Source organism: Sceloporus undulatus, chromosome 5, assembly GCF_019175285.1.
Source record: "Sceloporus undulatus isolate JIND9_A2432 ecotype Alabama chromosome 5, SceUnd_v1.1, whole genome shotgun sequence".
In the NCBI taxonomy this organism is placed as follows: domain Eukaryota; kingdom Metazoa; phylum Chordata; class Lepidosauria; order Squamata; family Phrynosomatidae; genus Sceloporus; species Sceloporus undulatus.
Window position 1 is genome coordinate 159,082,206 of NC_056526.1, and position 27,482 is coordinate 159,109,687.

A 27,482-nucleotide genomic window follows, 5' to 3' on the forward strand; every position below is an offset into this window, starting at 1 on the left:
GTGTGTGGGTGTGTCACACCTGTCTGACAGACAAGGTTTATATAGCCACAGTAGGATTGGTTGGAATAGAATCTCATTCTTTCCTAGATCATGCTTTATTGCATTGTTTATTGCAGACATGCTGTTAAAACTTGTCACCAAAGTCTGTTTTCCCCCCACTGCTGATGCAGTTAAAAAAAGATATAGCTAGACACAGGAGGAGGAAAAGGAGGGCTGGACAAAAAATACTTTATTGAAAGAAGCTTCTTGGTCAGAGGTATGCTTGTAATTATTAACAGGATACCTAAATTCTGACCTACCCAAAAATTATCTGCTTACTGTGGTCTTCCCTACACAACCAAAATACAACAGAATTATAGAACCCTTCTCTTTCCACAGTTTCTTGTTCCTTCCCAAGCACAGCAAGACCAACTACTACCAATGAGCCATTCCATTGTTGCTTTAAGCTTATGTACGTAAAAGATTGACTTAAAATCTTTCTTAACAGAAGAAACAGCACTGTAGCAAAAGTAAACACAAAAACAAAGCATTATAAAAGATGTAAGTAAGCTGAACAATTTATTTCTATTGGTAACTGCTGGTAACAACAACAAGCAAAATAATAGTAATAATAATAATAATAATAATAATAATAATAATAATAATAATAATAATTAGGTTTTATTATAGTACAACAATTTCTGCCCAGTAACTGGCATCAATTGGAGGAATTTGCTCCCTGAGAGCATCATTTCTGTATTTTTGTTTGGCTAAGTTTCATGAAGGACAGAAAACAAGAAACAAGAAAAAACTAACCACTCATCCGCCAGAAGAACTAGAGTAAACATCTCTTAAACTAAGCACCCAATCTGGGTCCTTCTGGCTGTTGTGGACTATAATGTATATCAACCTCAGTCATCACAGAGATGATTAGAGTTACAGGAGTGATTCTTAAACTGTAGGCAGGGACGTTGCTAAAGGGGAGCACGAGACATGGAAGCTGTGATCCCTCCTCTTCTTCCCAAACCTTTTCTCTCCAGGAGGAGAAGAGAAAGGCGAGGAGGCAACCGCCTCTCCCTGAGCGAGGAGCCAGAGGAGAGCAAGGAAGCTTGCTAGATCATGGCCTCTGACGAACCCCTTCCCAAGCCACCACTTATTTCCCCACCTGTCCCACTGCTGCCCAGTTCATGAGACAAGATGCTGCTGCATGAATATATTCATGCGGTCAAAAATACACACAATAAGCAAATGAAATATTTTACCTATACCCTACATTCAGCAGGGGGTGCAACATCCACATGTAGCTTAAAGAAGGTCACGAGGATAAAAAGTCTGAGAACCACTGAGTTACAACATACAACATTCACACTGGGGAAGGCTTGTTATAAAACATTCAGTACTGCACACTGTCAATACACAGGAAGTTTAGACACATGCTCAGTTTCAGTCAGGAAACAAAAAAGTATTCAAACCATTTCATATTTTATTAAAACAGTCCATCTGGGCTACAGAACTTGCTAATATGGAACTAAAATCGGGGGAATGAGTAAAAAGAGAAAAAAAGTGATTTCTTATATGTAGGCTATTTCATCTGAACTAAAGATTTAATTCAAATCCATATTGTTACCACGCATGACATGTAAACATAGAAAGCAAACTGGCTGGAACTGATTTTGTAAAGAAAAAAGTAAACAGAAGTGTCAGCCAAAATTCAAAGGAACATGGATCCAATACATAATTGGATTAGTGCAGGGCTAATTAAATAAAACATTTAAAAACACACTGCTATAAATTAGCTCCAGATATGCAGTACAGAAGAACAAAATTGAGGATAGAAATGAAAATGGGCTATAGAGATGAAAATAGGAGGATAATGGAAAAATCTGATGAGGCAAATTAAAAAAAAAACAGAAATTCTGCTTTATCACTTTGAATCGTTGATGGATAAAGAAATCCTAATACCTATACAAACAAATGCACATGCAAGATCTGCAACTAGGTCTTTTTAAAAGTAGTTACAACTTATTTTTTTTCCTGAACAAAAAAGTATTTTTATTAAAATGATTGACTTCCATCTAAAGTGGAAGTTATATTCTTTAATCTGTTTCTCTACAATAAGATGAGCGCTAACCTTATTAGGTATATAAACCCCCACCTTTCCTTCAGTGATCTTGATGTGGCATACATAATTCCATTTTGCCCTACTTTATCTTCATAACAACCCTGTAAGGTAGGTTGATAAAGAGGGAGTGGCAAAATATCACCCAGTGAGGCTCACGATTTAATGAGACGAGAAATAATCTCTGTATTAAAAACAAAACACTTTAAAAACAAAGCACCAACCTGTTAAAAGTTCCTTTCTCAGTCACCAGTCACTTGCCTAAAGACCATTTATATAAATAGATTTTAATCTGCTGGTAGGAGTATAGCAGGAAGCCTATCCACCCTCAAAGAGAGTACAACCCAGGAGCAGTCAGCATAAAGGCCCTCTCCCATGTCCCATTAAATACAAGTATAAATATATGCCTCTGTACTTGCAACATCAAAGCAGTCCCAACTGGTATGACTGAGTTACCTGACGTATTACATACTGACTTACTTCCAGTGAGCTCAAGGCAGTGTTCCCTGTTGTATTCTCCTAACAAGCCTGCAGCAGGACATACTGAGAGAAAAGACTAGCCCAAAATCACAATATAGCCTCAAATCTGAATCGCTGAAATCCCAGTCCAACCCTTTAATCACTACACTACACTGGCTCTTCAAAAATGGTGTGACCTTGAACAGACACAAGTATATTCGCACCTATAAAATCCATGCTTTTCTAGTTGAATGGCATTGGAGCGGTGTTGGAATGGGATTATTTCTGTGACAGGACAGCCACTTCTTTGGCTGCTTTTTTGTATATCAGCAACTTACAAATGTCTGCACTGTACAAGTGTGCAAAATAAAAGTTTGTGCATCTTGTTATAAGGACAATTTGAACTTCTCTACAGAAGAAAGAAGATGGTCCAGATTTAATTTCACTCCTATATTTTTCTCTCCTCTATCCTTCTTACATGTTATTGCCTCCCTTTCACTCCTTGTGAGATGATTAGGGGAGTGAGGATTTATAACTACAAGTGGAAACAAAACAAAAGAAGTGGGAAAAGTGAATTTTCTAACTATAAGAATACTGAATAAATTAAGCAGACTACAGAATTGTAAGTGAGAAGGCCTGAAATGTAGGATTTTTGCAGACTGAGGTTAGATGACGCCATAACTGCTGGCTAATATTTATAGGCTGATAATCTAAAAACAGTGAAAGAAGCAGACAGAAAGAAAATCAATTCATTTGAAATGTAGTGCTGGAGAAGAGCACTTAGAATACCATAGGCAGCCAAGAAGACAAACAAATGGATTCTTGAACAAGTCAGACCATGATCAAGTTGAGACTATCGTACTTTGGCCACATAATGAGAAGGCATGGATCACTAGAAAAAATAATAATGCTAGGAAAGATAGAAGGTAGAAGAAAGAGAGGAAGACCACAAACCAGACTTAGCCAGGGAGGCTATGGACAAGGGCTTGCAGGATCTGGGCAAGGCAGTGGAAGATAGGGATTCTTGGAGATGTCTTGTCCACAGGGTCGCCATAATTCAGAACCGACTTGAAGGCAGCTAACAACAACAACAAACTAAAAACAAAGTAGGAAAACTTAACGAAATAAGACCATGGTGATGATTCAGTTATAAAATTATTGGCCTTACCTGGTCTGTTATCAACCCTCCTCTAAAGAAAGTGAAGGCTCAAACAAAAAATACTCAGTTCTATACAAACAAGAAATGTGAAGAGGTGGCTGAGAAGCAGCAGCTCTCAGATACTAATACTGAGCTTAAAGAAGCTCTCTGGAATTACAATGAAGATCACAAAGAAGACTTCAACGTAGCTAGCCCAGTTACTGAGTTATCTCTTACAAACAGCCCAGTAACTAAACAGTTAATCCAGACTGACCAAGTGGTAAAGGAAGGTGTACATTTGGATATAACCAAAAATATGCAACTGGAAAGCTAAAAAGGCATTCAAGTTTCCTGCATATGCTCATATTCCATGTGGCTCTGGCAGAAGAACTCTATGCCTATTTTCTTAGCAGTTGTGCCACTGCGGGAGTTAATTGCATAGTTAGCATGTTTAAGACTGCAGTCCAAGTTTGACTCTTTTTATTTCCTCCACGTCATTCATTTAAGAAGTGGAAACAAAGGGAAAGGGAAGTTATTTCTGGATACGAGTAGAAGATCAACATGTTCCATCTTGTCTTGCACATGTTCCCTCAAGCATCAACATCCAGATGTAACTACTTCTACATAAAAGCAATTACAGTACTCTGAACTGAGGTTCCTTAAAAAAATATCCACAAGAACATATGCAACAGTTTTAGTCAACAAAAACCATTATGCCCTTACATGTGGACACACAAATGGGGGTCATCAGGATTCTGTTTCCTAAAATGGGGAGAATAGATGCTCGTTTCATCAGCAATTGGAGCTACCCAAATTTAACAGGACTGCCTTTTGTTTAAAAACAAACTAATTGTGAAACAAACATATTAAGGGAGGGAAAAAAAGAGGTAACATAATTTATTGGAGAGAATAAACCAACAGATAATAAACTGAAAACACACCAGTGCAAAACCTTTCTTGGATAAATTTCTAGAAAAAATACCAAAATATACAAATATGTGTCCATGCAAAGATGATTTCTATATGCTCTTCACCAGAGGTAGTGAGATGTACAGCCTGCAAGTACCATGATCCCCACTTTTCTGTTCTGAAAACAGCCCAAAAATGCAAGCAAATTTTTTGCAGGTATAGTAGTGTTTTTTTTTAATCTCCCCCCCCCCCCACCTTTATCTATGAATGCTTTCTGCAGTTGAAAATTGGCCTAAATGGTGACTCAGAGAGACATGACATCTGGTGTGCTGCAACACACTTGTGTAGCACACAAAAAGATGGGGTAAAACTCAACTCAGACCATTGCCCTCCCTTGCCAAAATTCACCTCAGACCATTCTCCACTACACATCCAACTTTCAAAAGAGTTATTAGGTTCTCTGTGTATTAAATAATACAAGGTGGGTACAATAGGCTCTTGGTATTCACTGGGACCTCCCATGGATATCAAAATTTGTGGATACTCAAGTTCCATTAAATATTGTAGCATAGTAAAATGGTGTCCCTTGTACAGTAGTCCCTCGGGTTACGAAATTAATTCGTTCCGCGGCTCCGTTCGTAACCCGAGTAATTTTGCAACCCGAAAAGGCTAGCGGCTAGCGCTGGAAAGCCGCTAGCCGCGCTTTGCGGTTTGACTTTCGCGCCAAAAAAAAAATTCGTAACCCGAAAAAAACATCGTAACCCGGAACAGTTTTTTCCTATCTATTTTTTTCGTATCCCGGAAATTTCGTAACGCGATCAATTCGTATCCCGGGGTACCACTGTATAAAATAACAAAATCAGACTTTGCTTTTTGAAATTTATATATTTTTAAAAGTATTTTCAAGCCATTGGTAGTTGACTCTGTGGATAGAGAATCTGTGGATACAGAAAACCCACTATATTAGTATTTCAAATACTGAAAGAGTCCTTTAACCTTTGAAAGGACACATGGAATCCATTTCCCCTGACCAAAAGCTAATTTCCAAGATGTGGCGAGATCGTTCAAGAGCACATCTACAGTTGGCCCTTGGTATGCACAGATTCTATGTCTGCAGATTCAAACATTCAAGGATTCAACCATCCATAGCTTGAAAGTATTTTTTAAAAATCCAAAAAACAAATCTTGTTTTTGCCATTTTATAAAAGGGACACATTTTACTACCCCGTTATATATGAGACTTGAGCATCTGCAGATTTTAGTACCCAAACCGCAGCAGATACCAAGGGACCACTGTATGTCCACCAAATTCAAAGACTGCTGTGAAACAAAAATTAATTCAACTGATAACCTTCTCCAAAAGAAAAACTACCTATAGGCAAAACCATATTTTAAAAGCTGCATTAGAACTATAGTTCCAATGTGAAAGAATGATGAACAATCAAGAATATGTAGAGGTGATTTCTATATTAGTCATTTTAGGTTTATTTGCAAATTACTTAAGTATCTATGGCCCTTCCAGGCAGCATGGGGACACTTACAATAAGAATAGAAATAATGTCAAAAGATATGATTAAGTGAAGCTTAGAACTTCATTTTTTAAGTAATAAGTTAGGAATTATTCATTATTTTCTCAAAGTAACATGTTAGTTGTTACATATTACTTGACAGCCATTTTTGTGCTACTTTTCTATCATTTTTTCTTTAAAAAAACCCGATAGACAAAAATCCTTCAGAATGACCCACCAAAATGATATTTAAGAAGGAACAAGTAAATGGTGTTAATTACACACAAAGTAATGATATTACCTGGTGCTCTCATTAGCTTGTTAAACTATATTGTTGCTCCTTTTTACCCCAGTAATCAACTTCTAGGTCTTAAAATATTTCTAGTATCAATTGTTCCAAAAATATAAGGGACACTATTCATATCATTTTTTGTTTTCCCCTGCAGCTCTTTCACGTGTATTTCCCAATTGTTTTTCAACTCAGCACACGTTAAAGAGTCATTTGGAGGGCTCTAGAGATTTGAGTGTATGTGTCTTCAAGTCACTTATCAACTAACTCATGGTGACCCCAGGAATGTTTTTGTAGGCAAGGAATATTGGAGTAATTGTGCCTTTAACAATAGAAAAATATTCTGAGTGACAAGTGACATGGAAGGACACATATTTTATGGGACAACCACAGACTGCTGAGTCAGGAGCACATGGCATGAGGCAAAGTTGCTGCAAGGTTGCATCATGCTATGTGGTACCAAGTAATGACTCAGAAACACCCTCCTATATAAGTGGACCAAGAGACTGGTCACATGTGGGCATTGTGAGTTAGATGAGTTGGTTTGGAGCAGTTGGAGTAGTTGTTTGGAAGTTATTGGAGAGTGGGTGTGTGTATATATTGTGTTATATTGTACACTTTGCAACTCCAGAACTTTGAATGAACCACTACGTCTGTGAGTGTTTCTTTTGAGTGTGAAAAGTGGTCAGTGCATTGCCAATACCAATAGCTGGGTCTTTTGTTTTGTTTTGTTTTCGAACTCTACCATGTTATTGTTTGGCTGCATCTGGGTGACTTGTCCCCAGACTGTGCTGGTAGCTGGCTTTCCCCTCACCAACAAGGAATACTCAAGAAGTGATTTTGTGAGTAATGAATTATACCCACAACACGTCACATTCATTGGTGACCTCCCATCAAAGTACTAACCCTGCTTAGCTTCCATGAGCAGAAATGATCTAGTACCTTGATGGGGAGCTAGTAGTGAAATTTTGGAAAAAGTTGACTTTAAAAAGTGCATACACAAAACATGTACAGACATCCCTCTGTATTCTAGTACATCCAACTGGACAGCAAGAGCAATGGGACAAACTGGTTAAGGATCACAGATATGATCTGTGCCCAACATGTTAGCATGATGCAGCAGGTTAGGGTCACCAGCTGCAAGATAACTGCTCTTTAAGTAAAAGAGAAGCACATCTTATTTCTTTCCTCCTTTAGTCCATTGTACATTTCTGTGTACTTTCATATTCTGCACAGTATAGTCATTAACATCCTAAAGATAAGCAATATCATTTTTAAGGCCAGCATTTCCTTTCACTGTAAACAAGATGGTCTTCTTAGTTCCTGCAGAAAAAATAAATAAATCTATATTTATCTTCCATCCTGCTCAAAACATGCAGGCAGCCTTAGAAGGATAAGTTTATAATGTAACTCTATGTTTGGAAGCCTATGATGCTAAGCATTTTGTAACACTCAACACTGTTTATTCCATTCACATCCTCACTACCTAATTAACATGTCATGTTGTGCTGTTTTGTGAAATCCAGTGGTGGTCCTTCTATCTTTATAAACATTTAGGGAAATAAAATATTTTGCAGATAGGTAACCAGCATGATCATAGAATATAGCAGCAGTGGCAGTCATTGAATAGTACAATGAGCACTGAATCCTGAAAAAAGACCACATTCCAGTATGTTTTAGATAAAGTCCAGCTATAACAGGAAATAGTAAAGAGCAAGGGAAGAACCCAAATACTTTTTAAAGTAATTCATCAATTTGTTGTCCTTCCATAACACATTGTTCAAGCTACATCAAGCTCAAGCAAAGCTTTTGAGAAGCATACTTAAGTTGAATACAATACTAATGGCAAAATTTCTATGAAAATCCCTAGAAGTATCACTAAAGTTTCCTGATAAGTAACAGGAGGGGGTGTAAGTGACAAGGGTTGAGAGGAAAGGGAGAAAAATGGCTCAACTATTTATATGTTTCAGGGAAATATATCAATTCTCTGCTCATAAATCATTTTAGTTGGACATGTTACATTATAGACTTTATCCTGTGTTAACTGTAAAAACTTCAAGTCGAAAGAAATTAGGTGCAAAAACATTTTGTTAAAGGAACAGTAAAAGTCTGAAAAAAGGAATCGTTCAATTGCATGAAATTGTTCAAGGTTGAAAATTCAACTGTGTATGGAAATTTTACAGTCCAATACAAAAATACAGGCTTTATAAACAAAGATAATAATGGGAGGTGGATAATGGGGGGCAGGAGTGAGGGCATTGAAGGCAACAGCATTTTTGCATGCACCATAAAAAGAAAAATAATTCCCTGTTCTTTCATAAACAAGAGGGCTCTCATCCCTTCCTGTAATGTAAAAGGTGTTTTAGAAAAGCCCAGGTAAACCAATAAGATGACTGAACATGAAGATTGCATTCATTTTCCTCTTGTGAAATTTCAAAGCAAAAAGCACCTTTTAGAAGAAAATACTAAAAATTATTAACTAATTTTTTTAGAAATTTGATATTTTAGTGTTTTATTAATATAAAATAGTCTAGATTTGCAAAGAAGCACTCTAATAGTGTGTAACAGATAGATTTCGTTATTTTCTTTTATTAGAATTGTTAAATATAAAACTGTGCTTATTCTAACAGATTCTCAGCGATTTCTTTTGTGTAAGTAGAAGCTGTGTTCAGAACACAAGTTATAGGTGAAAACTCATCTTCTACCACCAGATGTCATTGTAGTGCAGCAATGGCCAAAGAAATGCCAGACCACAAAGGTTGTACAATGTAAACGTTTTCTTTGTTTCTACTCAAATGCCACAGTTTTTCAATGATGCCATTATATAAAATTACAAAAATATTTTCATTTGCAATAAAGATATTTTTCATTTTAAATTTGCTAAGCAACAGAATCCTGTTTTTATTCAGTCTGAAAAAGATATGTGTAAGACAGCTGTATTAGCTCCATTTTTTTCTACTCTGCATCAACAAAAGATTCTTTTCTCTCTTGAAGGCCTACATACTCTTCATTCAGTAGAGCTTGGCAAAGTAAGTATTTCCACATCTAATTTTCACTTCCAGTATGACTAGAGCTTGCTTATATGAATCCACAAACAGAACATGCAATGTGTAGCTAAGACACATTAATGTGATGTTACCCCAGTCTCAATGTAAGCTTTAAATAAGATAGAGTGTTTATCAAGTATTTATTTATTTGACCTGTAATAGACTACATTTAAACGTATTTACATCTAATCAAAACCCACATTTTTGCGATATAAAGAAAGCATGCTGTGACCCATAATTAAAAGAAAAATGGCAATTCATTATAAGAAGGAAAAGTATTTATAATATATATTTTAACTTATTATTCAACAGTGTCTATGGCAAAATACACCAGCAAACAAGCTCAAAAAAGGGGGGCCTAAACACATCTGTCTTACAACCTTTATTTATAACCTTTATAGTTATAGGTTTTCTACCTTAAATTAAAAATTGCCTTCACTGATTAAAACTGTGATGCACAAACACACATCGCAATTAATAATTTGCTTTAAGATGTAGCTTACAATTGCTCTGCTTTGGGAACAAACTGTCTTGTTCAAAACTAGGAAATTAGATGGTAAAAGAACTTGATTGTAAAAGGTCATGAATGTGAACTCATGCTAAGATCAGATTCAATCATCAGGTAAGCTCCTTCAGAAAAATCATGAATTACTGTACGTATAAAGTTTGAACACAGTTAAAAGAAACCAATTGCAATCAAGATAATTGTTTCCCACCATGATGTACATTTTGCCTACCTGCTTCTTTGCACAGTGCTGCCAGGTCTGCTCCTACATATCCGTGGGTGCTCTCAGCCAACTGATTCAACTCTGTTTCTGTCAGTGAATGAGGAACTTTTTTAAGAAGCTTGGTAAGGATGTCTAACCGGTTCTGAGCATTGGGAACTCCAATTTCTATCTCTTTGTCAAAGCGTCCAGGTCTGCGCAGAGCTGGATCAAGAGCATGGGGACGATTTGTGGCTCCAAGTACCAAGAGTTTCCCTTCACTACCTTCCTAGACGACCAATAAAATATAGTCTTATTGTTTCAGGAAATAAAGAACAATATATTTAGATGTGAAAGATCCAGATTTAAATCTAGCATTGCCCACAATACTCAGTGGACTCATCATAGAATAATAGAGTTGGAAGGGACCAGAAGGCCCATCCAGTCCAATCCCTTGCCATGCTGGAACACACAATTAAGTTTCAAAGAGGCCTGAGAAGCCCCAGCACAGAAGAGATGTCACAAGGGAAGATTTGGAGTTGGAGTAAGCAGTCATTCGCTCTCTACAGCCACCGGGAATTTTTCCTCTTTTATAAAATAAACTTACATTCCCAGTTGATCAGAGGAATGCTGCAGATTAAAGCTGCAGTCCCACATGCACTTTTCTAGGAGTAAATGCAAGTGAACAAGGTAGGGCTTACTTTTCAATAAACAGGTAAATAATTAGTGGTAATTTACTTTAGAGGATAATTTTCAGTAAAAATGAGATAATTATGCAGTACTTTGATCACAGAAGAATGCTGAAGAGATTATTCTGTAATTTAGAAAACAGTTAAGAAGCTGGCAAACAGTCCTGCCATAGCTATTTCAGCAGAACATGTATATCTCACCTCTGGCATTGGTATATCTCTATCCTTATTTAGCCAAACTAGAACATGAAAATTAATTCAAAAAGGCCTCTCTTTCATTAAAGGAAAAGCCACTTCCCAGAGTTAGTTCAGGATACAAGCAAATCTGGTGGCTTTCATATTTCACCCTGATATAACTTCAAGCAAAGCAGTCCAGGGTGGTAATGGAATCTTGTCAACATATTCATCACTTTCCCATTCATCTGGAGATATGTAGTAATGTGGACTTATCACAACATCCTCAATGATAGCATAACCTTCTAGATGCCTGCACACACGTATGTTGAGTCCCAGCAGAATACAGGTTCTGTTTTACAACTTGGGAAACAAACTATATGAAAAGTACACAATTCTGTTGATAAAGTGATCTGCAGAATCTGGGTCAAAGTCCAATTTGTCTCATAAGTACTTTAGCATAAACTGCAATGTTTACTACATTTCTAATAGTGACTCAAGAATATGTGGGTACACTCTGTTCCTCTTCTCTTCATGAATATATGTATAAGAATGCATACACACATACACACACATACATATAAGTGAAAAAAGATTTCCCACTATAATACTATTTTTTCATACATTTCCAGCATATAAAAAGACTATAGCAAACATTTACTCTCTATTTACTGATCACCACTCTTTTATGATGGTATGGATAAGCATACACACAAGAATTCAATAAGATTTATGAGTTCAATTTCATTGCAAAGAACATAACTCTGTAATATGGAAAATGCCTAATGCCATTCCCAAAGAACTTTACTGCTACAAGCACAAATAATTTCCACAAGAAGGCACAGTATAGGAACCCAATAGATCAGGTACAGCCCAGACTAATAACTCCATCACCATACTTTACTTACTGATCCAATGCCATCCATCAATGTTAATAAAGAAGCAACAATCCTTTTCTCAACTTCATTCTGTGTTCCTTCCCTCTTTGGGCAGAGTGCATCAATTTCATCAATAAATATAATAGATGGTTGACTGAAAAAGAAAAAAAAAGAACTTTTTTTAACATGAACACACACATAATACATACTGATCTAACAGTCTCACTCTGATACTGAAATGATTATGGTGCTTCAGTTGGTAAAGCAATAAAATACAGAATACATATTACAAAAACCATCCTTTTACTAGAAACATTGTAAACTGGGTATTCAGTATTCTTGTTTCTAGCTCAAATAAAGCCAGGGACCTCAAAACGTAATCCTGGATGCACAAAATACTACTAGCTATGAAGCTGAAATCTAATATATACAGTCCCAAACACCCTGATTATGAGAAAAGTCTGTAGAGCCAGGGGCATTTATACAGCGCTTTTTCAAAAATTAACTCAAATTGCTTTTTCAAAAATTAACCCCCCAAATTATTCAACACATTCCAAGACACTTGACACAAAAAAAAAAGTTTGGAAGGATGATATTAATACATTTTTCATCAGAAGCAAAGGGTTTCTCCAAAAAAGGGGGTTATTCCATATTTTGTTTCTTGTCAAGACACCTCCAAAGATGAAACCAAGGGTGAAACATAGTAAAGGGATAGTCCACTCTTCTAGCATGCCCAGTGTTTGAGACATTTACACTATGCATCATTACACCTAAAGACTGAAAAGGTGGGAATATCTGACCAAGGTAGTCCAGCACAGACCCAAAATACATGTGGGGCAAATGGTTTGAGGGAGGACTTCTAATAGCAGGTATGTATCCACAAAGAATGCAAAATTAATGCACAACAATACTCTTCAAAAAGAACAGAAAATCATATATTTTATTTTGTTTAGAAAAATAAGCATAATGGTAATACAGAGTGGTGGACAATTTTCTAAGTCCTATGAGAATATTTGGAATTGGAAGTGTTGAGGGTGCAGCCCCAACGCACCTGACATTGAATGTGGCTAGTCATAACTTGTTGGAAGCATAGAAAAGATGTAGGCTGCATGCGCACAGCAGAAACAATCAGTTTGACATCACATCACATTAACTGTTGTGATTCAAAGCTATGGATTTCTGGGAATTATAGCTGCTTGTGGCACTAGAGCTCTCTGACAGAGAAGGCTACATATGTCAGAAAACTACAATTTCCAGAATTCCATAGAAGTTGAAGTGGTGTCAAACAGGATTATTTCTGCAGTGCAGATGCAGTTATAAAACCATCAAACAATGGTATTGTGCAGAAGAGTGTTGGCATAGCATTATGACCACAGGAGGGCCAAATTCCACACCAGGGCCTGGGATGCACTACTTCTAACCTTCAAAGTGATATAAACCTATGCTTTTAAAGTTATGTAATGTGACGAACTGCCAAATTTTTCCCCTGCACAACATGCCACAGCCTGGTACCATATCTGTGCTCACTGGCTACATCTGTTCCTTTCTTTCTTGGCAATGTTTCATGGAACAACAGCCTGTGGCTTATGGAATGACATCAGTCTGTGGATAGCCACTTAGAATAGTACTGATCTAAAGCACTGCAATACATGTAAAAGTACAGTGGACCCTTGTTATACACTGGGGTTTGGTTCCAAGATCCCCCATGGATAACAAAATCCGTGTATGCTCAAGTCCCATTAAATATAATGACACAGCAAAATGGTGTCCCTTATAAATAATAGAAAATCAAGGTTTGATATTTGAAATTTATACTTTTTTTGAACAATTTCAAACCGTGGATGCTTGAATTCATGTATAAAAAATCCATGTATAAGAATGGCTGACTGTACTCAGTATAATCTGATCCAAATTTACTACTGCTCATTTTCACTATGCGGTAGAATAGACAGACACAAAAGAGCAGCCCAAGTCTACTCCGGTCCCGAGCAGATAGGAAACCAGGTGTCCACACAGCCTGCTCCCAAGGTGGGCCATGGACATAGGAAACAACTGGAGCCACCCGGAGTCAAACAATTCTGGCTTCTTTTTGCTCCGGAGCAGAGCACGGCTTCTGTGCAGCTCTTCCAAAGCATCCAGACAGTACTTGAGTGTCTGAGGCTATCTGTCTGTTCAGGCCCTATTACACTCCAGCTATTAGGAAGAGAATAAACAATTTTCTCTCTCCATTTAATTCATAATTATATAAATCTCTGTAAGAATACATAAGCTTTGACATGGACTCGAGGGTTTGCACCAGAATCTTATCATTCATGAAGGGCTAGATAATTAAACCCTCTGAGACAAAAATGAAAAGGCACAAGCTTACCGTAAAGAGGCTTCAGCAAATATTTGTCGTAACCTAGCTTCACTCTCTCCATAAAACCTGCAACAGAATGAAAAAAATATTCAGCAATAAGCCTCAGACTATTTACAAGGCCACTGGCATCTTATCCCTGCAATTCTCCACATGGGCACATATACTTGATTACTTAATGATTGTGTAAACTTTCTCTTTTAAACAGCTCATCAATCATTCCTTCACTTCTGTTTACAAATGTAAGTGACCAATTTTCAGCCAGAAGACAAAACTGCACATTGCATGGCTGAAATAAATGTAGATTTACTTACTTGCTTATTATTTCTGGACCATTAATTGTGGTGACGTGTGCTCCCACCTCATTTGCAACTGCTCTGGCTATCAGTGTCTTCCCTGTACCTGGAGGGCCATATAGCAGCACCCCTCTTGGAGGGGGGATTCCTTTGGAAAGTCAGATACAAAGTAAGGACCAAGAATTCACACTGATAACAGCTTTAAGTACAAAAGAGAAACAATTCACAGACTGACATAGATTTTAAACTGCCACTGTGAAGATCATTTAAATGCCCCCTTGTAAATAACATGCATCATATATGGTGGTGATACCATCTTGCAAATATTTTCTGTTGTATGGAGAAGCATCCCAAAACTGTAATTTCTCCAACAAATGTGTCACCAGGACATTTTTATTAAAAACCTTATCAAAACCTGTAATAGTCTTATAGTTAAAATATATATTTATAATCATTAACTATAATATTTTTGTTCATTTTTAAAAGATATGTATTTTTAGATTGTAAGCCTGAGGGCGTCTAATTAACAATTTGTAAGCTGCTCTGAGAGCCTTTGTGGCAGAAGAGAGAGGTCCTACACTCACACACACACACATACCTTCACAGAATTGCACCTCACAGCTACAGTCCTTTGCATATTCACTTGAGCATAATTTCTGTTCAACCCATGACCATGGAGAGGACTGTGCTGCTAACACTGTTGTTGTGTGCCTTCAAGTCTTTTCTGACTTATGGCAATCCTAAGGTGAACCTATCACAGGATTTTCTGGGGCTCAGAGTGTGTGACTTGCACAAGATCACCCAGTGGGTTTCCATGGCCAAGCAGGGACTCAAACCCTGATCTCCAGAATAGTAGTGTAATAATCATACAACTTCACCACACTGGCTCTGCTGCAAACATTAGATGTTTTTAAAACTATCCAGCCAGACTATAGTACTTTTTAAGATGTATCACTGATTTCTAAGTAAAAGTATCAAATGCATATTTAAATTCAGATAGCTTAAAAAGCTTAACTTGTCCCTGAAATCTGCCACCTACTAATTGATAGAAGCCTTAAAAGCAAACTACAAGGCGAGAACTGATTTGGGTAAGCAGAAGACTATGTGTGCTTCAGAATTTGCATGGTCTTTCTTTCCCAAACGTATCTGGACTATAACTGAGGAATGGGAGCAGTAGTGTAATCAAAAAAGTCAGGAAAGTTTGCCTATTCTCAACTGCAGTGATTTGGAGGTGATTTGGGGAGATATGCAATACTGTTATACCAGTGCTCATAGAGTCTTGATTCAATTCCATAATCCCTACTTCAGGGCAACAAGGCTGAAAGTAAAGGACTATTGAATCATATAGTTAGATAATTGTTAAGCTATTAAATATAGTTAGCTCTCTATTTAAATGACCAAAGACAATGTTGTGAACATTGTCTTTTGTAATTTATTAAAAGTACACTATAATCCTAAACTTACAAAATGATTAAGGTTTTAAAATGTGTTCATTATTTTATTTAAAATATTTAAAAATACATTGATATCTACGTAATTAAACAGTCTTAATTCAGAGACTGATCACTTTGCATGAATCAGGACAGATTTATGTGTCATCATGAATGCCTGGCAATGGACACATTTACAGAGAATAATAATGAGCTTCTTAGCTTACTGTACCTTGCTTGGTTCTTCCTGCTTAAATAACCAGCTAAACCCACTGGGGGAAAAAGTGTATGCATGTTATCTAAACCAGGAATCTTTAACAAGCCAGAACTGCATTCTGCAGTTTTGTCCTTGGTTTGAAAATCCTGACTTTTAAATGCACTAAGAAGCCAGGATCTCCACTAAAGATAACAAGCTAAATAAATCATTTGTGGCTTGTGTTAACATCCAGCTTGCCACAATAAGCCAGGACTCTCAAAAATCTTGGCATAGAATTTTGTGTGAACCCAACCCACAAATAAGAGAGGCAGGAAAAGCATATAGAAGCATACAGAAAGCAGCAAATGATCTATCACAGAGTCTAAAGTAAATATACTTTTAACTGTATCTTGCACTATTTCAGATAAGCATAGAAAATAATAGTAACTCATAACAGAGATTTACTTCACGGATATCCTACCATAATGCCTAAACAGATCAGGCTGCTTCAGAGGAAGTTCAATAATTTCTCTTATACTTTTTAGTTGGCTACTGAGTCCACCTACTGAATCATAAGTAACCTTTGGTTCAAGATTGCATTCTTCTATTACTTTACTTCGAGGTTCAGTGAATCTGATCTTAGTCCTTGATGAGATGAAATAGAATGTTTGATATGTTACAAGTGCTGCTGTTTTATCAGTCTGCAATACTTCTTCGCTTGCAAAGCATTTCTCGCTACTTTCAGAGTGAGAAATGGAAGTTGGAACACTATCACCAAGTAAACTCATCTCTGCTGAACCAGAATTCAGTTCACCATGCTCCCCAGCATCTGTGGAAACATTAACTGATATGCTGTGATCCACCTGCTTACATGGAGTACTGGTAGACATTACTCCTTGACTGTCTTCAATGAGGAGTTTGCCAAGTTGCACAGATAAGTCAAAATCACTGGTATCAAAATTCTCCAGTGGTAGTTCCTGTGTGGGCTTCAAAATTGAGGTGTCTGGCATTTTCAGGAGAATACCATCTGTCCCTTTCACTTGTGTAACCATTAGGTTGCAAGACCGCCCATAAAAAGTGATTTGCAGGATATTTCCTGGTAAAACAACTTTTCCATCTACAATAAAAATAAGAAGCATTAGATTTCTTATTGCAATCAATAGAACTTTTCAAGTTGTCCCTGCTTAAAACAATAAGCTTGTCCCCTGCAGATATATTGTACTGTAACTTCTCAAAGTCACCTCCAGCTTGAGTCAGCTATACTGCTGGTGCATTCTGGAAGTTAGCAAAACACATCTGAGGAGCATCTGTTTGGGGAAGGATACCTTAATGCTTAAACTTATCTCTCATTACTTTTCCTTTGCAGAAGGATGACACATGTATAACAGAGACACACCAGTATAACAATTATTCTTTCCACAAGTTGCCACCTGATCCAATTTATGCCTATCATTCCTTTGAGGTAGTGGTGGGCAAAATGTAGACCACATTCTTAGCCTGTTTTGGGGTTCCAAAGCTCTATCAGACCCTCAGACCAGTATAAAAGAGGTTATGAACTGGTTCTGCTGGAAGCTTACAGAAGAGAAAAATCATCTTTTAAATAGGCTGGAGGAGAAACAGAAAGTTCTTCAAAACCAGAAATGGATTTCTAGACATTTTCAGTTTTGTTTTGTTTCTTTTCCTTGGGGGGTGGGTGACATTTTTGGCAGCCTCTGTGACTGCCAGAGCATCTCAGAAGCACAAAATTGGCCTTCAGACTAGCCACAATTGTATATTCCTATTCGATTTCTACAGGAACGAACCCAAAATTGTAGTTTCAATACTTAGTCCCCTGTCTCTGTTTTAACACCAAAGGTTTGCTTTCTATCAAGAGTATAGCAAACTAGAATGCAAATGTATGGATTTATAACAACCCTCCCAGCATCACTGACACTAAAAGAGAATTCAGCTGCAGTTAACTCAGCCTTGAATTTAAGTCAGCATGGTAGTAATGAGAGATCAAGAAAATCCTACAAGTGGATAGAGGGTTGGGTGGTCTATGCCTTTCCTGTGCTCAGCAACAACACCAGATGGGCTGCTAAAGAGGGAATAACCTCTCTCCCAGCCCTGCATACAAATGTAGCATCTGACATTTTTTGCCAGACTCTAGTAGGATAGGAAAAACAATGCAGCCTAGCAGCCTTTGTAAGTTTATTTAAAAGGCTGGAGTGACTTATTATTATTATTATTATTATTATTATTATTATTATTATTTGTAGGTCTAGAAAACTGTCCTTTCTAAGAATTTGGCTACCCTGTCTTTAGTACCATTTTAAACCCATTTCTAATTTTGCCAATATAAAATAGAGAAACTAGAAATATAAGATACAGCATTGTTCAGTTACAAGGTTTTAAACCCATCTTCATCTGTTAATTTAGATTCATATACAAAGTCAGCCTCTGATTTCTTTGAAGAACCCTATAATTCCATCCCTTGCCTAGACAATGTGTCACATGCTAGTTGAAACATGGAAGGAAGAGGCAAAGTGCTGTCAGCATTTATTAATCTAAATAGACTATGGACGGCACAACAAACCACCAAATTCAATTTCTTCCTTTTGTTTGTTTTGTTTAAAAGCAAATTGTTAAGAACACATAGATTATAGACAAACAAATTAAACTCCATACCTAGGTTTCTCAAAAGACTAGCAGACAACTCATCAGCATTAAGACAGACATCTTTAGACCTGGAGATGCAAAAATAGAATACTACAGCATGGAATTATATTGTTCACAGAAATAAAGACTGATAAACTGATGCCACCATTAAAAATTATATTTTAATTTCAAGAATAAGATATCATCCAGTGTAAAATACATTGTCAATCTTCAACTTGCTTCTATTTACAAACTTTAAATATTTACATATAACCTACTGCTTTCCCTCTTATAGAATATAACAAATGTTCAATTCAAGCATGTTTAGGATAAACCTCTCATTGCATTATCAGACTCAGTGCAGTCAGAAGTGTAGTTAGCACTTCAAAGAAAGAAGTGAAATGGATAGCCTTAGGACAAACATCCCATTCCAATTCATCATTTCAACTCCACTCCTCCCTTCTGTCAGATGTTCAGATTAACCGGCATAACCATGCTGTCTATGTGTAACAGGCCTATTGAACCGGTTAAGTTCTGCTCCACAGAGATCTTGCATGAGGCTTGTTGTGTCACATAAATTATGCGGATTAAATTATAACCAGCAGAGGGTGCTCCAAATTTAGTAATTTCTGATGTGTTTGAAGTGCTTCTCTTTTAAAGCAAGTACTGTATCTTAATAGGTCTGGGCACTCAAAATGAGCTTTAAGCCAACCTGTTATTCAGCATTACAGTTCCCATCAAGGCACACTTCCAGACCAGAGGATCTTTCAAGCCTCTCTCCCAGCCCTGCATATTCTCTGGCTGTGAATTTTAAATGTCCCAATCTAAACTGCATATTTTAGGATTACAATCTTTCTGCAACCTGAAATTTCATTCCAGGAGGCCTCTAAGAATTAACCTGGGGGTGGGTGGGTGGAATTAGTGTATAATATATAACATGCTGGACTTTTATTTGTTGATTAATGGCTTATGTTTTAGCCGGTTTTAATGTAATGATGTTAATTCTGAATTCTGTTAATTTTTAACTATTGGTTTTAACTTTTGCAAGCCTCCTTGAGCATTAAACTAGAAAAAAGGCAACATAACAATAACAAAAATTGAGTTAAATATGATGTGACTAGCGCATGCAATACCATCATTTTGTAGGGAAAAAAATGAGGCCCTTTAAACAACTTTGTGTGTTATGATGTGAATGTCACAAAAGATCTGAAACCTGATGATGATGCACAAAACTAAGTATATCAACATACCTGCGCTTTACTTCTACTTCCTCTGCTTGCAGCACAGCACCAGTCATAGGCTGAACCATGACTGCATCACCAGGTACCACTTTCAGATTCTTCTGTGTAATTTCACTTAAGCCGACTTTTCCACCAGGAAATCCTGGAACTGGCCATGCAGTACAAACCTATCCAGATGACCAAAGAAACATATAAACAGCAATTAACAAATCTTATGTCCCCTTTTCTAGAGGAAGAAATACATTATTAGTCAAACCCTTGAACCAATTTGGTTGGCTGAATTTTTGTTAAATTGTGGAGCCTCCTTTTAAAGACATCCAAGAACAAACAGGATTTCACCTCCTCTAATTCCCGGAAGACTAGCAGTAATTCTGTCTGTTAGCAGGTTTTTCTAGAAAAGCAGAAGATTTTGTGGAAAAATTCACAGCACTTTTAATAATGTTATCTGATTTATCACATATGGTTTAAATGTTATATTAAAACAGATTCAAAACGTTATAGGAAATATGTATTTCACTGGAATATATTCATAATAATCTGAAGAGAATCATATATGAATGGGATGACTCTAGCAATAACACAAAGAGCTGATGAGAACAAAACAGAGAAGCTGCTGAAAGGAGAAAAAACTGGATAGAACCAAAAGAAACACAACAGATTAGAAACCCTCTAAATCAATTAATTCATACCCCACATTTCTTCCAGTACAGAACCCACCACAGCTGGCATTTGTGCCAGGCCTCTGGGTGCATCCCATGTTTCTTTAGTAAAGTAAAAATACAGAGCATCCTGTGCACTACCATGTTTCTTTTTCTAATTTAGAATAAGGAAAGGGAACATTCAGGTAGTTTTCAAATAAAGTCAGTGCACTGAGCACATGTGGTCCATGCTCCACATCAAAACACTGACCAACAAGCCAGATTATACATATATATACTGCAATTTAAAAATTTAAATATCTAGAATTCCTTCCTTCTTAAGGGTCAATCCACATAGGTTCTTTGAAATGGTACACATGGTTCAAGGCTTCTGCACAAAACATGGTTTCCACATAAAGACCCTAACCTAAGAACACTTATGTGCCTTCAAGTCATTTCCAACTTATAGTGCCCCTAAGACAAACCTATAATGGGGTTTTCTTGGTAAGATTTGTTCAGAGGAGATTGCCTTCCCTTGAGGCTGAGAGAGTGAGATTTGCCCAAGGTCAACCCACGGGTTTCATGGCCAAGCTGGGAATCGTACCCTAGCCTCCAGAGTCACAATGCAACACTCAACCCAGTACAGCATGCTGAACACTTACCACATGAATTGTGATGATCACTTGCTTAAAATAAGTGCTCTCCCAGGCCAGAGTCTTTTCTCTATATGTAAACCAGGGGTGAACAAGTGTGGCCCTCCAGATGTTACTGGACTGCACCTCCGACAAGCCTTCTCTGATTACCATGATGACCTTGAGACTGAAAAGATCTAGAGGGCCACAACTGCCCACCCTGGATGCAAAGTCAATTCTTAAACATGGAAATCCCACAAAGGAGCTTTATGAGACTAGAAACTTCAGGTCTGAATTGCCTTCAACTGATTCAGTAAGCAGATAGTAGGTTGAATCCAACACTGAGAAAAAAGTCCATTCATACAGAGACTCTTCCCCTTTCTGCTTACCTTCCCTGCAGCCCTTCCAGATAGCCTCAGACACTCAAGTACTGTCCAACTGAGGGCAGCAGGTGGGGTGGAGGCTGCAAAGGAAGGTAAATCCTCTGGAAGCAGTTCTGCTGAAGGAACTTTATTGGATTCCACTACCAGCCCACCAACAAAACATTCAACAAGAAAAGGATTATCATCACCTCTTGTCCATTACTGCTGGTAAGCAAAACTGGTCGCCCTATGCATATATTTGCCACTTTCATGTTGCTGAGTGCCAGCTGCACAAGAGATCTTCTGAACGTTTCTGGGACTTTATCATCTGCTAAAATTAAAGAGGATATTGTTTTAAAATGTACATCAACGTATTGCTTGCTTGAGTCAGACCTTTTAGCAATAAAATTTACCTTAAGTTTTGCAAGGGGGAAATGCCTGTAAGAAATAGAATACAGTATAATATGCTACTATGTCCCCATTTGGTATCAGATATTATGGAGGTTCTTGGCCTTTGCAATCATCTAACAACATGGCAGGGATATAAAGACTGACCACTGTAAATCAACCATGGCTGTTGCTTCTCTAATGTTCTATCCTATCCTGCACTGATAGAGCAAGCAAAGAGACTAAGGCTGAAAATGATACACTCACAAAGAGGTGATGGAAAGTAAACCTTCAGTACAGTCCATCCTGCATGAACCTGTCCATCCCATATACTCTCTGTATTTTTACTTTACTAAAGAAGCATGTGATGGACCCAAAGGTCTGGCACCAATGCCAGCTGCGGTGGGTTCAGTGCAGGAAGAAATGTGGGGTATTAATTAATTAAATAAATAAATAAATAGAGCCCACAATGTAAGCCTTGGCTCCTAATTAACAAAATGGTGATATATGAAGACATGTTGTATCTTGAGTAATTCCATTGATGCAGGTATTACACAAAGTACACATCTCTCTTCACCCGCCTTGAATCCCATTGTGGGAGAAAAGTGGGAGATACATACATCCTTGAAATAAATACATAAACTTTTTGTATCTATTGAAGATGGAAAGGTGGCAAGTAGCCCATTTGGTTAAAAAGAAGAAGTCAAGGAAGTCACTTGGCACAGAACAGGAAAACGACACATGTGCCAAGCTATGCTCCAGCACCTGGAGCAAGAACAGATTACTGGAGAATGGCTGAAAATCATCCAATATGAAGGAGCCCTCCACATATCCTGCCCCCTGGGTTTCATGGCTGAGCTGGGAATCAAGCCCTGGGATCCAGAGTCATAGCCTGGATATACACATACATGCACAACCCCCATTTTGCAACCACCCTCTTACTTTTCTCCAGGGACTCTGCAGCGGCTAAATTCAGGCATGGAGGGGCTCCCTCCACCAAGGAGAGAGGAGCAGAGCTCTCAGCTGGGAGCCTCCCTTTGCTTTTCCTTTTGGAAGAGGAGGAGGAGGAGGAGGAAGAAGAAGAAGAAGGCATGGTGCTCTGGACCTCTAGAGAGGATACTCTTAAAAGAGCTGCTCTTCCACTTTAACTGCTCTGGCTGCCTCCCGTTGCATGCCGGGTCTTGTAGTTCGTCGAGGCCTAGGAGCTCTCTGGCTGAGAATTCTAAACGCCCCCTCCCTCGAACTGCAAATCCCAGCATGCAACGGGATGCATCTAGAGCCATTAAAGAGGAAGAGAAGCATCCATGATAAGGAGAGTTCTCCAATTAAGATATTTCTGCAGTGTGTTTTCACAATAGCAGCCAAACAACGCGGCCTAGTTCCTATTCCCACCGGAAGTGAGTATCTCTTCACTTTCCTATGTCTAGATCACAAACTGTGCTCTTCAAGGGCTTTTGGACTCCATCTCCCAGAAGCCTCGGCCGTGTTGGCCAATAGCCTGGGATTGTGGGAGCTGAAGTCCACAAAGTACTTTAAAGGGCACAGTTTGGGGAACCACTGCTCCAAGAGGTTTTGGACTCCATCTCCCTGAAGCTTTAGCCATGTTGGCCTATGGTCTGGGATTCTGGGAGCTGAAGTCCAGAATCCCTTAAAGGGCACAATTTGGGGAACCGCTGCTTCTACGGTCGGCATGTTAGGGGCGAGGAGAGCCGCCCGGGCGATCAGAAGGCTCCTGGAGCCCCCTCAGGGCTGTGTGGGCGGCCGCTGCTCCCTCCTCCGCCGCCGCCAGGGGTCCTCCGCCTCCGCCTTGGCCGAAGTGAGGCGGCTGGAGCCTCGCAGGGACAGGTTCGGAGGCCTGAGCTTCCGCCTCTCCGAGCTTCGTTCCCCCGAAAGCCTGGACGCGGCCACTTTCCGGCGCTGGCTAGAGGGCAAGTGCATTGGATGCAGTGAGACGTATAGGCTGCAGGAATAATCCAGTTTGATACCGCTTTAACTGCCTTGGCTCAGTGCTAGGGCATCCTGGGAACTGTAGTCCTGTGTGAGAGAGAGACATTCAGCCTTCTCTGTCAGAAAGCTCTGGTGCCACCATAAACTACAATTCCCAGGGTTCCCTAGTTGCAGTGGTCTCTCAAACTGCAGAACCAATCCAGTTTGAGACATCATTTAACTGCCCTGGCTCAGTGCTAGGGAATCCTGGGAATTGTAGTTTACTGTGGCACCAAAGCGCTCTCTGACTGAAAAAGGTTAAATGACTAACAGAACTACAGTTCTCAGGGCAGTTAAAGTGGTCTCGACCTGGATTATTTCTGCAGTGTGTTTTGCTTTAACTGCCCTGGCTCAAGGCTAAGGGATTCTGGGAACTGTAGTTCTGTGAGTCATTTAAGCCTTCTCAGTCAGAGAGCGTTTTGGTGCCACAGTAAATTTCAATTCCCAGGATTCCCTAGCACTGAGCCATGATGGCAGTTAAAGTGGTGTCAAACCAGATCATATCTGCAACAGCGATGCACCCATAGTCACAATTACCCCCTTAGGTCTGCTCTCACCCTCCCTTGGGCCCTGTCTGTAGTGTCTCTGAGCACATGCAGAGTGCACCCAGGCTGACCAGAAGTCCTAACCGCCAAGAAGGCACCGAAAAATGTAGAGCATTCAAGAAAACAAGGAGGGCGTTACAAAACACTCATATAAATATAAAAATGGTTTCATTTTGGTTTATTCACAGCTATATTACACATACTCAGGGTGACCAGATGCCATAACCGCCAAGGAGGACGACAAGGCACCACAAGATGCACGTTGTTCAAGAAAACGCAGAGGACATTAGAAACTAAACGCTAAAAACTCTTAATATAAATCTAAATCCATGCATCTTAGCCATGCTCAAAATGGGGGACATTTTGACATTCCTCCTGGACAGAAGGTTATAATGGGGGGCATGTTCTGGAAAAAGAGGACGTCTGGTCACCCCACACATTATGTATTATGTACTCAACTGTATTTTTCTGATGAACTTAAACTCCATTGAAATGCCTTGTTGGCTTACGAAAGACCTGGGTGGCACCCACACTGCAGAAATAACCCAGTTTGGTACCACTTTAACTGTCATAGGTTCATCCTATGGAATCCTGGGAATTGTAGTTTGTTGTGGCAGCAGAGATATCTAACAGAGGAGGCTGTTTGAAAAGCACCTGAAAAAGTGAGAAAGCATTAATGGGGACTGCCCTTGCTAAGTCAAAACAGTTGCAAGGTGTACATTACTTTGTCCACTGTAGCCTTACTCGGTTAAACACTAACCTTCAGACATATGACAATATGGTTAAGTGAAAGAGCATTCCTTGAGCATCTGCAAAGTGTTTTCCTTATAACTGAATTAACCATAGCTTGCATGTGCACATCAGGGCATAAGTGTGCATAGAGGTAGGTGCTCACCTTGCCATTTGTCAGTAAAGAAATGAAGGACTGATAAAATGCTTCCTATTTGATAAAACTAGATTATAGTTTTTGCAGAGGTATTATTAGCCTGACCCTGCAGAGGGAAAGCTCTGGTGGAGAGAAGGGTGGATTAGGGGGCCTGCAGTGAAGCAAAGGAGTATATTACTGCTGAAGACAACAAAATATGTGCAGTTACGTGTGGCCAGGAGCCCATAATCTCTTCTTTATCCTATGCAGGCTCACCTTGTCTGTGTTTCTTGTTGCTGTGCGCCTTCAAGTCATTTCCGAACTTGGGCAAACCTAAGGCAAAAACTATAATAACCCCAGTCCAATGGGGTTTTCTTGGCAAAATTTGTTCAGAGGAAGTTTGCCATCGCCTTCCCCTAAGGCTGAGTGTTTGTGGTTTGCCCAAGGTCACCCAGTGGGTTTTATGGTCGAGCTGTGAATCGAATCTTGGTCTCCAGAGTCGTAATCAGACATTCAAACCACTACTTTATTACAATCATAATTGTTGTAATGCTATTGTTTATTATTCCAACTTTTAGATGCCTTCTGGTTAAAAAAAACGAATGAGTATTTTACAGTATTAAAATGTATAAAAGTTAAAAACAAGGACAGTCAACAACAATAAGTATTTGGAAGATAGAAAAATGTCTATCCCTAATAACAACAGAACAGAAGAATGCTTCATACATTCATTCATTTAATTTATATCCTGCTTTTATCCTATGACCCAGCTTAGCCATGGAAACCCTGTGAATGATCCTTGGCAAGTCACACTCTCTTGGCCTCAAGAGGATGGCAATTGGCAAACCCCCTCTGAAGAAACTTGCAAAGATAATCACATGATAGGTTTGCCTTAGGGTCGCTGTGAGTCAGAAACAACTTGAAGGCACACAACAACAACAGTTTCTCTGATAAATACATCTCAGGTCAGCTAGTTGTATCCTACCAAGCGCTCGGAGATGTAGGGACCATCTTAATCTGGTCTCGAAAGGATGAGAAAAGTTAGAACAAGAGGAAAAGTGTTCCCACAACTAGAAACATCCTTTCACTTATCATTACCCTCTAAGTCTCTCATGAAGAATGCAGTTTTGTGCACACTTGCTCAAAAATAAGCCCCTCTTGAGTGTTGTGAGACTGACTTCCAGGTAGGTATGCACTAGACTGCAGCCTAAAATAGGAGTTCTAATGAAGTCAGGGGGAAGTGGTAAATTATAACTTGCTACCTCTACAACCTCAGTAGCTCCTTCTGAAATGTCCCCCCCCCCAAAAAAAAAATGTGCCTTCTTATTGAAATTTAGGTATGGTTACTTAAGATGATCTGCATACGCTCCAAGCCAATGCAGCTGAAAGGGTGGATCTAGAAGATCCTTTAGAGCTAGTAAATGCCAAGTTGCCCCTATTGTGTCTCTAGAGTGCCTCATTTGATGGTCTTTTGCTTGGATAGAAATCATGCAGCCTTCCTGGTGTTTTTTACATTGCAACTCCCAGCACTCCTTATCATTGGCTGGGCTATGCTGGCTAGGGTTGCTGTGATTTATAGTCCCACAACATAGAGACATACATGATTCTCACATCAGTTTGGGCACGTAGAACATCCGCTGGCATCATAGCTTTTCATTGCCAGCAGGATGGCTTGGTGGCTTCTTAACTGCCTCATTCCAAGAAAGCTCTCAGAGGTAGGAGCTAGGAGTTGTTGTTGTGTGCCTTCAAGTCGTTTCCAACTTATGGCAACCCTAAGGGGAACCTATATGGGGTTTCCCTGGCAATATTTGTTCAGAGGGGGTTTGCCTTCTGAGGTTGAGAGAATGTGACTTACCCAAAGGGCACCCAATGAGTTTCCATGCCCAAGCAAAGTCTGACCTCCAGAGTGAAGGAGGTAGTCTAGAGCTCAAACCACTAGAGCTCAGCCCTCTAATTTTGTTTACACCTAGGGTTGCCATAAGTGAGGACCTCCAAACCGGGACAAATGTAGGACAAAT

The 27,482-nt window shown here is 38.9% G+C and overlaps 2 protein-coding genes across 7 annotated transcripts in view; one reads left to right on the forward strand and one right to left on the reverse strand.

Moving 5' to 3' along the window:
* The window catches only part of SPATA5 (spermatogenesis associated 5), a 194,357-nt gene extending 171,154 nt beyond the window's left edge, over positions 1–23,203 (reverse strand). For 4 of the 6 annotated variants that reach the window (XM_042469758.1, XM_042469763.1, XM_042469764.1 and 1 more), the window contains exons 1-9: positions 23,011–23,203; positions 21,891–22,012; positions 20,059–20,216; positions 18,839–18,897; positions 16,653–17,288; positions 14,564–14,693; positions 14,262–14,318; positions 11,924–12,047; positions 10,186–10,441 (exon numbers count right to left, since the gene is read on the reverse strand). In XM_042469758.1, coding sequence (XP_042325692.1) covers positions 10,186–10,441; positions 11,924–12,047; positions 14,262–14,318; positions 14,564–14,693; positions 16,653–17,288; positions 18,839–18,897; positions 20,059–20,216; positions 21,891–22,012; positions 23,011–23,161 — 1,693 coding nt within the window. In that variant the 5' untranslated portion in view covers positions 23,162–23,203. The remainder of the gene's footprint in view (positions 1–10,185; positions 10,442–11,923; positions 12,048–14,261; positions 14,319–14,563; positions 14,694–16,652; positions 17,289–18,838; positions 18,898–20,058; positions 20,217–21,890; positions 22,013–23,010) is intronic. The other 2 variants (XM_042469759.1, XM_042469762.1) reach the window with 2 other exon arrangements.
* A 420-nt stretch (positions 23,204–23,623) lies between these two features.
* Positions 23,624–27,482, forward strand: part of NUDT6 (nudix hydrolase 6) — a 32,555-nt gene continuing 28,696 nt past the window's right edge. Inside the window, exon 1 of the mRNA XM_042468425.1 lies at positions 23,624–23,996. Coding sequence (XP_042324359.1) covers positions 23,759–23,996 — 238 coding nt within the window. The 5' untranslated portion in view covers positions 23,624–23,758. The remainder of the gene's footprint in view (positions 23,997–27,482) is intronic.